We start from the raw sequence: 13104 nt of genomic DNA, 5'->3' as shown, positions 1-13104 counted from the left end.
TTCAAGAGGAGGCTATTGTCCTGACACCAGAGTGCCAGATCAGCCACCTCCTCCCGGTAGGCCTTCTCATCGTTGTTGGAGATCCGGCCCACCACCACAGTGTCATCAGCAAACTTGATGATGGAGTTTGAGCTGAACCTGGCCCCACAGTCATGTGTGTACATGGAGTACAGTAGGGGGCTAAGGACGCAGCCCTGGGGGGATCCTATGTTCAGGGTGAGGGAGCTAGATGTGTGTTCCCCCATCCTGACCACTTGGGGCCTGGCAGTGAGAAAGTCCAGGACCCAGGCACACAGAGGGGTGCTAAGCCCCAGTTCCAGCAGCTTCTCAACCAGTCTGCTGGGGACTATTGTGTTGAATGCTGAACTAAAGTCAATGAACAGCATCCTCACATAGCCCCCCTGGCTGTCCAGATGAGAGAGAGCGGTGTGTAGAACCTGGGAGACCGCATCATCCGTGGACCTGTTCGGACGGTATGCGAACTGTAGTGGGTCCATGTTGCGAGGAAGGAGGGCGCAGATGTGCTTCTTGACTAGCCTCTCAAAGCATTTCATGACAACCGAGGTGAGGGCCACCGGTCGGTAGTCATTTAAACACGCTGGAGAGGCATTCTTTGGCACCGGTACAATGATGGATCTTTTGAAGCATGCAGGGACCACGGACTTTGCCAAGGAGAGGTTGAATAATGTGGTGAGCACTGGAGCAAGCTGAGTAGCACAAGACTTTAGTACTCGCCCAGATATACCATCTGGGCCTCCAGCTTTCCACGTGTTCACACGCGTCAGAGCCCACCTCACCTCATGCTCGGACACCGAGAATGTGTGCACATCCCCGGCGGTGGATCCCCCTCCAGCCTCGCTAGCCAGCGTCCCTTCGGTGCTGTTTTTAGACGGCGAGCTGGTGGTGTTACCCGTCTCAAACCGTGCGTAAAAAGAGTTCAGGTCATCAGCTAAGGAGGAGCCGGCACTTCCGGTTGAGGGGGTGCTGGACCTGTAGCTAGTTATAGTCCGTAGCCCCTGCCAAAGGCGCCTGGTGTCCTGCTGCTCCATCTGTGACTCCATCTTGTCCCGGTACCTCTTTTTTGCATCCTTCACTGCCCTTCGCAGTCGGTAGGACTCTCCCTTGTAGTCGTCCATGTTGCCGGATGCCAGGCCGGAGTTGTAAGCAGCGGTGCGAGCATTCAAGGCCACGCGAATAGACCTGTCCACCCAGGGTTTTTGGTTAGGGAAGATACTGACCCTTACCGTGGGGATGATGGTATCGGCTATTGTGGCAATGAAGTCCGTAACCGCTTCCGCAAACTCATTTACATCTCTGGAACTTGCTTGGAACATGTTCCAGTCGACTTCGCTCAGTGCATCCTGCAGCATGGCCTCTGAATGGTCAGCCCACCGCTTTACGTCCCTCGTCACTGTCGCTTCCCGTACTATCCGTTGTTTGTACTCCGGCAGCAGGAAAATGGCAGCGTGGTCAGATTTCCCAAAAGGAGGGAGAGAAACGGCCTTGTAGCCTTTCCTGAACGGCGTGTAGCAGTGGTCCAAAGTTCTTTCCCCCCTGGTGACACACGTGATGTGTTGGTAGAAGTTGGGCATGACCTTTTTAAGATTTCCCCTATTGAAGTCTCCAGCCACCAGCACAGCCGCATCAGGGTTCTTGTTTTGGTGTTGACACAACACATCGTGTAGGGTGGACAGTGCCACGTCGGTGTCCGCATGCGGTGGGATATAGACGGCTGTGATGATCACCGAGCTGAACTCCCGGGGTAGGTAGAATGGTCGGCATAAGATAGTTAGATGTTCCAGGTCCGGCGAGCAGGAACGAGAAAGCGTCTTAATATTCCCAGGATTACACCAGTTATTATTGGTCAAGAAGCAGACTCCTCCGCCCTTGGATTTCCCGGATTCTTCCGTTCTGTCCGCCCGGAAAACAGTGAAGGACTCGGATGGGCAGATCACCTGGTCAGGCACCAGCGGGGTCAGCCATGTTTCGGTCAGACAAAGGATGTTACAGTTCTTTATGTCCCTCTGGAATCTGATCCTTGCCCTCAGGTCATCCAGCTTGTTCTCCAGGGACTGGACGTTGGCCAGAAGAATGCTGGGCAGAGGTGGACGTAAGGCTTGGGTTCTCAGCCTGTTCCGAATCCCCCCTCGCTTCCATCGGTGTTTTTTCCGACTTTCCCACTGACCTGCGCTCCCACTGCTGCTGCCGCGGTGCGCTCCTTTGATGATCTCTAATATCGGTGAGTAGTTTGCTGTTTAATAGTGCTCCTGTAGCGCTCGAGTTTAATTTTACGAGCGTTTCCCGGTCGTACATTGGTTAATGCTAAGTGCTAGCACACGCTAGAGCACTTAGGGGTCATTTTAAAGTAAACATACCAGTTTAAAACGCACAGTTCCCGCAGAGCTTCCACGACGGCGACTGGACTGGACCGGACCGCGCCATCAAGTAATGGATCAGTATCATTCTTGCTGATAAATCACCCCTAAATGTTTATGAACAGATTTCCGAGTTTGCCAACTCGAGGCACTGTGTCCGGAACAAAACAAGGGCCATATGGGCATCTGAGAAGAATGGTGTTATTGTCACTTCACACATGCACAAACAAAATTATCCTCGCAACTTCATCCTGAGTCCTAGCTTCCAGTTCTTGGAATCATTTTTATTGGTACTTCTATAAAGATCAATGGAACATCAGTTTACTGTTAACAAAATTGTGGAAATAACATTTTAATCTACTTTAATGTACTTCATTGTTTAATTATTTTCTTAATAGTTGCTTACGTGTTCAGAGAATAGATTTCTGGATATTAAGGGAAATTGGCACAGTGCAGGAGAAAGATCAATCATTATAGACAATAGACAACAGGTGCAGGAGTAGGCCATTCAGCCCTTCGAGCCAGCACCGCCATTCAATGCGATCATGGCTGATCACTCTCAATCAGTACCCCGTTCCTGCCTTCTCCCCATACCCCCTCACTCCGCTATCCTTAAGAGCTCTACCAAGCTCTCTCTTGAAAGCATCCAACGAACTGGCCTCCACTGCCTTCTGAGGCAGAGAATTCCACACCTTCACCACTCTCTGACTGAAAAAGTTCTTCCTCATCTCCGTTCTAAATGGCCCACCTCTTATTCTTAAACTGTGGCCCCTTGTTCTGGACTCCCCCAACATTGGGAACATGTTTCCTGCCTCTAATGTGTCCAATCCCCTAATTATCTTATATGTTTCAATAAGATCCCCCCTCATCCTTCTAAATTCCAGTGTATACAAGCCCAATCGCTCCAGCCTTTCAACATACGACAATCCCGCCATTCCGGGAATTAACCTAGTGAACCTACGCTGCACGCCCTCCATAGCAAGAATATCCTTCCTCAAATTTGGAGACCAAAACTGCACACAGTACTCCAGGTGCGGTCTCATCAGGGCCCGGTACAACTGTAGAAGGACCTCTTTGCTCCTATACTCAACTCCTCTTGTTACGAAGGCCAACATTCCATTGGCTTTCTTCACTGCCTGCTGTACCTGCATGCTTCCTTTCATTGACTGATGCACTAGGACACCCAGATCTCGTTGAACTCCCCCTCCTCCTAACTTGACACCATTCAGATAATAATCTGCCCTTCTATTCTTACTTCCAAAGTGAATAACCTCACACTTATCTACATTAAACTGCATCTGCCATGTATCCGCCCACTCACACAACCTGTCCAAGTCACCCTGCAGCCTTATTGCATCTTCCTCACAATTCACACTACCCCCAGCTTAGTATCATCTGCAAATTTGCTAATGGTACTTTTAATCCCCTCGTCTAAGTCATTAATGTATATTGTAAATAGCTGGGGTCCCAGCACCGAACCTTGTGGTACCCCACTGGTCACTGCCTGCCATTCCGAAAGGGACCCATTTATCCCCACTCTTTGCTTTCTGTCTGTCAACCAATTTTCTATCCATGTCAGTACCATACCCCCAATACCATGTGCCTTAATTTTGCCCACTAATCTCCTATGTGGGACCTTGTCGAAGGCTTTCTGAAAGTCGAGGTACACCACATCCACTGACTCTCCCCTGTCAATTTTCCTAGTTACATCCTCAAAAAATTCCAGTAGATTTGTCAAGCATGATTTCCCCTTCGTAAATCCATGCTGACTCGGAATGATCCTGTTACTGCTATCCAAATGCTCAGCAATTTCGTCTTTTATAATTGACTCCAGCATCTTCCCCACCACTAATGTCAGACTAACTGGTCTATAATTACCCGTTTTCTCTCTCCCTCCTTTCTTAAAAAGTGGGATAACATTTGCTATCCTCCAATCCACAGGAACTGATCCTGAATCTATAGAACATTGAAAAATGATCTCCAATGCTTCCACTATTTCTAGAGCCACCTACTTAAGTACGCTGGGATGCAGACCATCAGGCCCTGGGGATTTATCAGCCTTCAGTCCCATCAGTCTACCCAAAACCATTTCCTGCCTAATGTGGATTTCCTTCAGTTCCTCCATCACCCTAGGTTCTCCGGCCCCTAGAACATTTGGGAGATTGTGTGTATCTTCCGCAGTGAAGACAGATCCAAAGTAACGGTTTAACTCGTCTGCCATTTCTTTGTTCCCCATAATAAATTCCCCTGCTTCTGTCTTCAAGGGACCCACATTTGCCTTGACTATTTTTTTCCTCTTCACGTACCTAAAAAAACATTTGCTATCCTCCTTTATATTATTGGCTAGTTTACCCTCGTACCTCATCTTTTCTCCCCGTATTGCCTTTTTAGTTAACTTTTGTTGCTCTTTAAAAGAGTCCCAATCCTCTGTCTTCCCACTCTTCTTTGCTATGTTATACTTCCTCTCCTTAATTTTTATGCTGTCCCTGACTTCCCTTGCCAGCCACAGGTGTCTCTTACTCCCCTTAGAGTCTTTCCACCTCTTTGGAATAAATTGATCCTGCAACCTCTGCATTATTCCCAGGGATACCTGCCATTGCTGTTCTACCGTCTTCCCTGCTAGGGCCTCCTTCCAGTCAATTTTGGCCAGCTCCTGCCTCATGCCTCTGTAATCCCCTTTGCTATACTGTAATACTGACACTTCCGATTTTCCCTTCTGCCTTTCCATTTGCACAATGAGAAAGATCAATCATTATTTTGAATGAATAGTGGAGCAGGCTTGAAAGCCCAAATGGCTTACCCCTGCTCCTGTTTGTGATATAACATAGAAGAAACAAGTCAGAAGTGGTCAGAAAAGCAAAAGCTACAGAAGTACCAATAAAAATGATTCCAAAAACTGGAAGCTCGGACTCAGGATGAAGTTGCGAGGATAATTTTGTTTGTGCATGTGTGAAGTGACAATAACACCATTCTTCTCAGATGCCCATATGGGCCTCGTTTTGTTCCAGCCACAGTGCCTCGAGTTGGCAAACTTGGAAATCTATTCATAAACATTTAGGTGTGATTTATCAGCAAGAATGATACTGACTGTGGGTTTGCTACTTTGGAGGCTGGACTTAATACACATTTGGAGGAAGCTCCAAAATATTATCAAATATCATTTGGCGATGCTTCAAATGTGTGATACAAAAGGAGTTATAAACCAAACCACCTGAAAACCAAACACATTAACTCCTATCTGAACAAGAAGTTGGAGAGAAGAAAGCTGCCCTGCTGAAAATGGTACGTGAAGTTGCATTGGCAATGTTTTACATATGTGGTTCTTTTTGCCCAAGTAAAAGGATGTTTTATTTTATTTCAGAGAAACCTGCTGTATTTGATCCTCTTTTACTGTATCTATCAATCGAGCACTTTGGACAATGATCTGGAAGATTGGCAGGTGAGGATAGAAAATTAATTATATGTATTTTCTAATACTCCATTTGAATTACACCAGTTATTTCTTTCTCTGCCTTCCCCCTTACGGTCACAATATTCCAGTTCATTTTGCACTCTTTCCCTTCATCTCTCTGTTCCTGTTATTCTTCGATTGTCCAATTATTTATCTTTGCTCTGATATCACCTTTCTGTATCTGATTAGTTTGCTTCTGATCTTTTACTGTTTCTTCCCATCCTTTCTCTTCCATCTATTCCTATGCTCCTTCTCTCCTTCTACATCTTTATTCTCCTTTTGCGCCTCACTGCAACTCTTTCTTCCTCTCTCACTCTTTTTATCTGTTCCCTATACATCTTATTTCACCCCCACCAATCCTATCCTTGTTCATTGACTGTGGATCCCCAACATCTTCCATTTAAGTTATCTTTCTATTATTTGAATTTCTTCATGGTCGTGTCTCTTCCAGTTCACATCATTTCCTCTGCAATTTACGTTTTGCATAAACCATCACAGAAGACATATACCTTGTGTTAAAGTCTCAAAAGTAATTTTGCATTGTAAGGTTTAAGGTGTTAAGATCTTCCAAAATGACTTTTGGCAAAAAATGCACACTCTATAAGGGATGAAAAAATGAATTAATTAATACTTTATGAATGAATGGCCTGAACCTTTGATGAGTTTTCTTCCAATTATTTGAATGGTTCAGGAAACACCTGATAAAGAAATGGATGTGAAACCACTGAACCAGGCTGAAATGCCAAATCCCAAAGACAAAAATGGTCCGTATAAAGGTGAGTTTTCTTTTACAAAAAAAAAGTTGTGGGTATAACAAATTGTTGCTTGCCAGGATGGCCAAGTAGTTCAACCATGTGTTAATTCATGAGTTAATAAAACATATTCATCGAGTGTCAATAACAATTGGCTCCTTTCTTGGGCTTGGAAACATTGTTCCTTCAAGTTGTTTTCCAAATCCTTTTTGATAAACATGACCAAATCGCCTGTCCGCACGTTATCAGGTCATCACCAATTGCTGCATTAAAGAGGTTTATATCTTTTCTGGATCCTGACATTTCAACCAAGGGGAACTTTCCGAATTTACTCGATAGAAGCATCATTTATGTTGACTGTCCATATATTATCTTCTATATGCTTTTTTAATTTTCCCTCTAATCTTTTCGTATTCAACCTGGTTTCACCTGTATTATTAATCCAACATTTGCCGTACACCCACGTCTCTCCCTTGCTGATTCACCTACTCTCATCCCTTTGGTTCATCGGGAAGTTCCAGCTTTGGCGTCCTGATATGCCGTTCTGTAGTCTGTTACAGGAATGCAGCTAAACGCTGCCTGGGCCATCGACTCTATAAAAGCAGCCCATTTTTATTTTTCACTCAGTATTCAACTGCTTTCCATTTGAATAACCCACAACTCCCTCGGCGATCGTTTTGCTCAACACCTTCGCTCAGTCCACCTTAACCAACCTGGTCTCTCGGTGGCTCAGCACTTCAACTCCCCCTCCCACTCCCAGTCTGACCTTTCTGTCATGGGCCTCCTCCATTGTCACAGTGAGGCCCACCGCAAATTGGAGAAACAGCACCTCATATTTCGCTTGGGCAGCTTACACCCCAGCGTTATGAACATTGAATTCTCTAACTTTAGATAGCTCCTCTGTCCCTCTATTTCCCCTCCCCCTTCCCTGTTCTCCCACTGTCTTCCTGACTCCAACTCCATCCTTTCTTTGTCCCACACCCTCCCCTGACATCAGTCTGAAGAAGGGTCTCGACCCGAAACGTCACCCATTCTTTCTCTCCTGCGATGCTGCCTGACCCGCTGAGTTACTCCAGCATTTCGTGATACCTTTGATTTGTACCAGCATCTGCAGTTATTTTCCTACTCCCTATAATTCAATGCTTTTACCCTAGAATGTCATTTGCCCTTTTCCATTTCCAATCCAAAAGTCCATTGCCTCAAAATGTTTGAATTTGGTTTGCCAAGGTGGATTGGGCTCTATACTTTAATCTTTACATCCCCAATAAGGAGAGACATTAAAATTAGACATATTGCCATTAGGTTCAATCTATGATTTTTATTTTCACAGGCAAGAAAGTGACGTTTGATGTAGAGCGTCGCACAAAGAATCATGTGACAAAGCCCACAGAGTCCATTCTGTTTGATAAGGTCAATGTCAACATTAAAAAAGCATACAACATAAAAACTGGGAAGTTCATAACCCCTGTGAATGGTGTATACTTCTTGTTTTTCTTCTCTGCCATACAGAGGTGTTGCGACTGACGTAGTCCTGATGAAGAACGGAAATATAGTCAGAAACATCCACAGCGTGCTGGCATGTTACAGCAGCCACTTGGCTGTCCAGAATGCCATATTGAAACTCGGGAAAGGAGATTCTGTGTGGGTCAAACTTGAAAATGGAAAACTCTGGAGCCGGGATGGATCGATCAGTTTCCTGGGATTTCTAATAAGTCCTATGTAGTCAGCTTGAAATGTCAGGGTTCATTCTTATCTTCAGTGCTGCAACATAAGGGCTTGATGGGATCGAAGCTAACGTTTCAAGCACAACCTGCTGAATACTCATTTCAGTAGTCAGAAAATAACGTGCTCAATTTTACAGACAAAGGTTTTGTCCCACCAATCTCACATGTCCAGACACCGAAAAGGAGAGTGGATTGTCCCTGGAAATCACACATGATTTCAAGTGTGTTTTCGCTTTTAAAAAAAGCTTATTGTTTGGGCAGTTGCAGAATGTGCTCCAATAATTAATCCAGTTTATAGATAAATGTTAAGCAAGAGCCAAAGAGTTAGAAGCTATGTAAGAGGTACCATGCAGAGGAGCCGAAGGCACGGGTCATTGAAGACCGTGTCTGAATGGAAGTTAAATCATGGCCTGAAGATAGATACAAAATACTGGAATAACTCAGCGGGAGAGGCAGCATCGCTGGAGGGAAGGAACGGGTGACGTTTCGGGTCGAGACGCATCTTTGAACTAAGAGTCAGGGGAAAGGGAAACGAAAGATATAGCTCGCTATATCTCTCGTTTCTTGCCCCAATAACTATAGTTGCTCCAGCATTTTGTGTCTATCTTCTGTTTAAACCAGCATCTGCAGTTCCTTCCTACACATTAAATCATGGCCTGCTTGGCAAAACAAAGCAAATGCAACTTCAAAGGTGCAAAGATAATGCATGCATACTGTATTTTGTAGAATGTAGTCAATAGCTACCGCTGTTTACAGATTTATCAATAAAGACTAAAGCATTGGCACTGGACGTTTGTGTATTGATTCTCACAGCTAGTAGTAAAACAAATAATGACATGACTTTAATTAAAACATCTCCGATATGATGAATGGCTTTTAAATGTTGATTAAAGCATTCCACTTTACAACAATAAGTTTAGGTTGGAAAGTAATGAAAAGATTAGGCCAGGATCAGAAATCTATCCAAGGTAGTGAGCATTGGACAATAGACAATAGATGCAGGAGGAGGCCATTCGGCCCTTCGAGCCAGCACCGCCATTCACCGTGATCATGGCTGATCATCCACAATCAGTACCCCGTTCCTGCCTTCTCCCTATATCCCTTGACTCCACTATCAGTAAGAGCTCTATCTAACTCTCTCTTGAAAGCATCCAGAGAATTGGCCACCACTGCCTTCTGAAGCAGAGAATTCCACAGCTTCACAACTCTCTGAGTGAATTTTTTTTTCCTCATCTCCGTTCTAAATGGCCAACCCCTTATTCTTAAACTGTGGCCCCTGGTTCGGGACTCCCCCAACATTGGGAACATGTTTCCTGCCTCTAGCGTCCAATCCCATAATAATCTTATATGTTTCAATAAGATCCCCTCGCAACGTTCCAAATTCCAGAGTATACAAGCCCAGTCGCTCCAGTCTTTCATTATGCCAAGGAGTAACTGCACACCAGCTGAGAATGAGCAACCGGTCAGAGGGGGAGGTGGGAAGGCTAGGTGGAGGTAGAGGGGAAGGTTAAGTGGGGAGATGGAAGAAAGAGGGAGAGAATACAAGTGGAGAAGAAAAGGAAAGCCAGATGCTGGGAAACGGTAGACTTTGAAGTCTTCGGACGAACAAAAATTAGAAAAGCAGAGTATTTTTGTGAATGGTGAGAAATTAAAAGGTGTGGGTGTTTAGAGGGACCAGAGTACACAAAGCACTAAAAGATTAACAAGCAGATTCGGTAGCAACTGGGAAGTCAAATGGTACATTACCTTCATTGGAAAATCTGAGTAGAAGAATAAAGAAGAGTAAAGATATCATGTTCTGATTAGAGAGGGCAACACTGAGGACAGGTGGAGAATATTTTGTACAAGTTTGTTCTTCCTTTATGTGAAAGAGGGAGCAAAACAAAGGTGTAGCAGATTGAATTCTGAGATGGCAGATTGAAAATTGAAGAGGAATTAGGGCCCATACTTTTGAGCTAAGATAATGTTCTCAGTGAAATAAAGACAAAACCTTTGCTGGGATGTCTAAAACCAGAGGTCACAGTCTCAAACCAAGGAGTTAGCATTAACGACTGATACGAGAAGAAATCTCTTGACCGAGAGTTTGTGAATAATTGAAATTTTCAACCAAATGAGATGATGCTGAGTGTGTTTGTTACAGAGATCAATAGGTTTTTAGATATTTAGGCAATCAGAGATATCGGGTTAGTATGCACAGTGGCATGGAGGTAAAATATGATCTTACTAAATGACGTAGACACAAAATCCTGGAGTAACTCAGTGGGTCAGGCAGCACTGATAGCCTACACCAGGGGCCTCCAAACGTTTCAACATGAAGGCCACATTATATATTTGAGACATTTTTTGAGAGCCGTAGGAAAAAATAAAGTAGTGTGAGTTTTATAAATTTAATGAACTCGAAAAACGTTTAGACTAAGTTACGTTAGATTAGATTAGGAAAGGTTAAATTAGGTTAGTGGTGAAGGTGTGGAATTCTCTGCCTCAGAAGGCAGTGGAGGCCAGTTCGTTGGATGCTTTCAAGAGAGAGCTGGATAGAGCTCGTAAGGATAGCGGAGTGAGGGGGTATGGGGAGAAGGCAGGAACGGAGTACTGATTGAGAGTGATCAGCCATGATCGCATTGAATGGCGGTGCTGGCTCGAAGGGCTGAATGGCCTACTCCTGCACCTATTGTCTATTGTCTATAATGATTGATCTTTCTCCTGCACTGTGCCAATTTCCCTTAATATCCAGAAATCTATTCTCTGAACACAAGTAAGCAACTATTAAGAAAATAATTAAACAATGAAGTACATTAAAGTAGATTAAAATGTTATTTCCACAATTTTGTTAACAGTAAACTGATGTTCCATTGATCTTTATACATTATAATTGCTTCATGAAGTACGACGTACTGGAGCAACTAGACTTGTATACACTGGAATTTAGAAGGATGAGAGGAGATGGGCGACACGGTAGCGCAGTACGGTAGCGCACGGCAGCGCACGGTACCGGGCGGCACGGTAGCGCAGCGGTAGAGTTGCTGCTTTACAGCGAATGCAGCGCCAGAGACTCAGGTTCGATCCTGACTGCGGGTGCTGTCCTGTAAGGAGTTTGTACGTTCTCCCCGTGACCTGCGTGGGTTTTCTCCGAGATCTTCGGTTTCCTCCCACACTCCAAAGACGTACAAGTATGTAGGTTAATTGATTGGGTAAATGTAAAAATTGTCCCTAGTGTGTGTGGGATAGTGTTAGTGTGCAGGGATCACTGGGCGGTGCGGACTTGGTGGGCCGAAAAGGCCTGTTTCCGCGCTGTATCTGAAATATGAAATAAATAAATATGAAAATAAAATATGAGATCTTATCGGAACGTATAAGATTATTAAGGGGTTGGACACGTTAGAGGCAGGAAACATGTTCCCAATGTTGGGGGAGTCCAGAACAAGGGGCCACAGTTTAAGAATAAGGGGTAGGCCATTTAGAACTGAGATGAGAGTTGTGAATCTGTGGAATTCTCTGCTTCAGAAGGCAGTGGAGGCCAATTCTCTGAATGCATTCTGGAGAGAGCTAGATAGAGCTCTTAAGGATAGCGGAGTCAGGGGGTATGGGGAGAAGGCAGGAACGGGGTACTGATTGAGAATGATCAGCCATGATCACATTGAATGGCGGTGCTGGCTTGAAGGGCCGAATGGCCTCCTCCTGCACCTATTGCCTATTGTACTGTTAAACATCTTGGGATTATGAAAGGTACTCTTAATTCCAAGATATTTTTCTTTAATACTTTTTTAGCTTCACGTTTTCTAGAACCAATAATAATCTCGCTCCTTGCTTGCCTTAGAAAAGCTTGTATTGGCCTGAAATGTGTGGTTTTTCTGTTTTTATTGCAGCTTTCCTGTATCTGCAGATTCTTACTTTAAGAATAAAGGACAAGGTTTGTTGTATTATTTCTTAAAGTTTTGTTGAGCCTCCTCTATGCGGTCCAATCAAATGCTCCCGGGTCATCATCATGGTGAAAGGAGTCTATTGGAGGGCAACAATAAAAATTTGCATTATTCTTAACTTGAAACTCCTCCTGAAATATTTCAAAATCAGCTTTATTAAACAAGACTTCATCTTTATATTACTCCCTTAATCTTCCTATTCTTTTGCATTCAGTAAAAGTCACACAGATGTAGTACAAAAATATTTGATATCAACCCATCAACAGATGAAAAAAGAAAGACCGGGGTTTGCTTGTTCAAGTTCCTCAGCTGGTCGCTCTCTTCTGACATGTTGTTCGGTGGGTTTTTTTTAACCTTCAAATGGTTATGTCCTTAATATTCTTGCTCTTTCAACTTAATATTCTTGATCTTTCAAACAGGAGGCCTTGATCTGATCCTGATGCCTGGACTGGGGTTTGACAAACATGGCAACAGACTGGGAAGAGGAAAGGGTTACTATGACACTTACCTGCAGCGTTGTCTTCAGCATCCAAAGGGCAAACCCTACACAATTGCCTTGGCCTTCAAGGAGCAGATATGTGATCTGGTGCCTGTCACTGAAAGTGATAAACCAATTGATGAAGTATTGTATGAGACATCGTAGATGAGTTCATTGGAGCCTGGTGAATTGGACAGCAAGTTTATCCTAAATAAAGGTCGGCAATTATCCATGAATGTTGAAAAGAATAATCACTTATGAAGAGGAAAATAATTTAATTTGACTTTCTGCTAATCAGTGGTGAAGAACATTAATGACAAAAATTATGAGAAGTAGATTTTACCCATTGAACTGTTTCATAAATTTGGAAACAAGTATCGGCAATTTATATATTTTTATTTTAAAAA

General features: G+C 44.0%; 1 protein-coding gene and 1 long non-coding RNA gene across 2 annotated transcripts in view; both read left to right on the top strand.

Moving 5' to 3' along the window:
* mthfs (5,10-methenyltetrahydrofolate synthetase (5-formyltetrahydrofolate cyclo-ligase)) overlaps window positions 1-13104 on the top strand; it is a 36812-nt gene extending 23708 nt beyond the window's left edge. Inside the window, exon 3 of the mRNA XM_078427117.1 lies at window positions 12639-13104. Coding sequence (XP_078283243.1) covers window positions 12639-12862 — 224 coding nt within the window. The 3' untranslated portion in view covers window positions 12863-13104. The remainder of the gene's footprint in view (window positions 1-12638) is intronic.
* Window positions 5619-9074, top strand: LOC144608898 (uncharacterized). The gene is made up of 5 exons (XR_013549252.1): window positions 5619-5657; window positions 5737-5814; window positions 6518-6602; window positions 7909-7988; window positions 8088-9074. It is a non-coding gene; the product is annotated as an uncharacterized LOC144608898 (long non-coding RNA).

Source organism: Rhinoraja longicauda, chromosome 33 (assembly GCF_053455715.1).
Source record: "Rhinoraja longicauda isolate Sanriku21f chromosome 33, sRhiLon1.1, whole genome shotgun sequence".
NCBI classification, from domain to species: Eukaryota; Metazoa; Chordata; class Chondrichthyes; order Rajiformes; family Arhynchobatidae; genus Rhinoraja; species Rhinoraja longicauda.
This window is presented reverse-complemented; position numbering and strand designations above follow the sequence as displayed.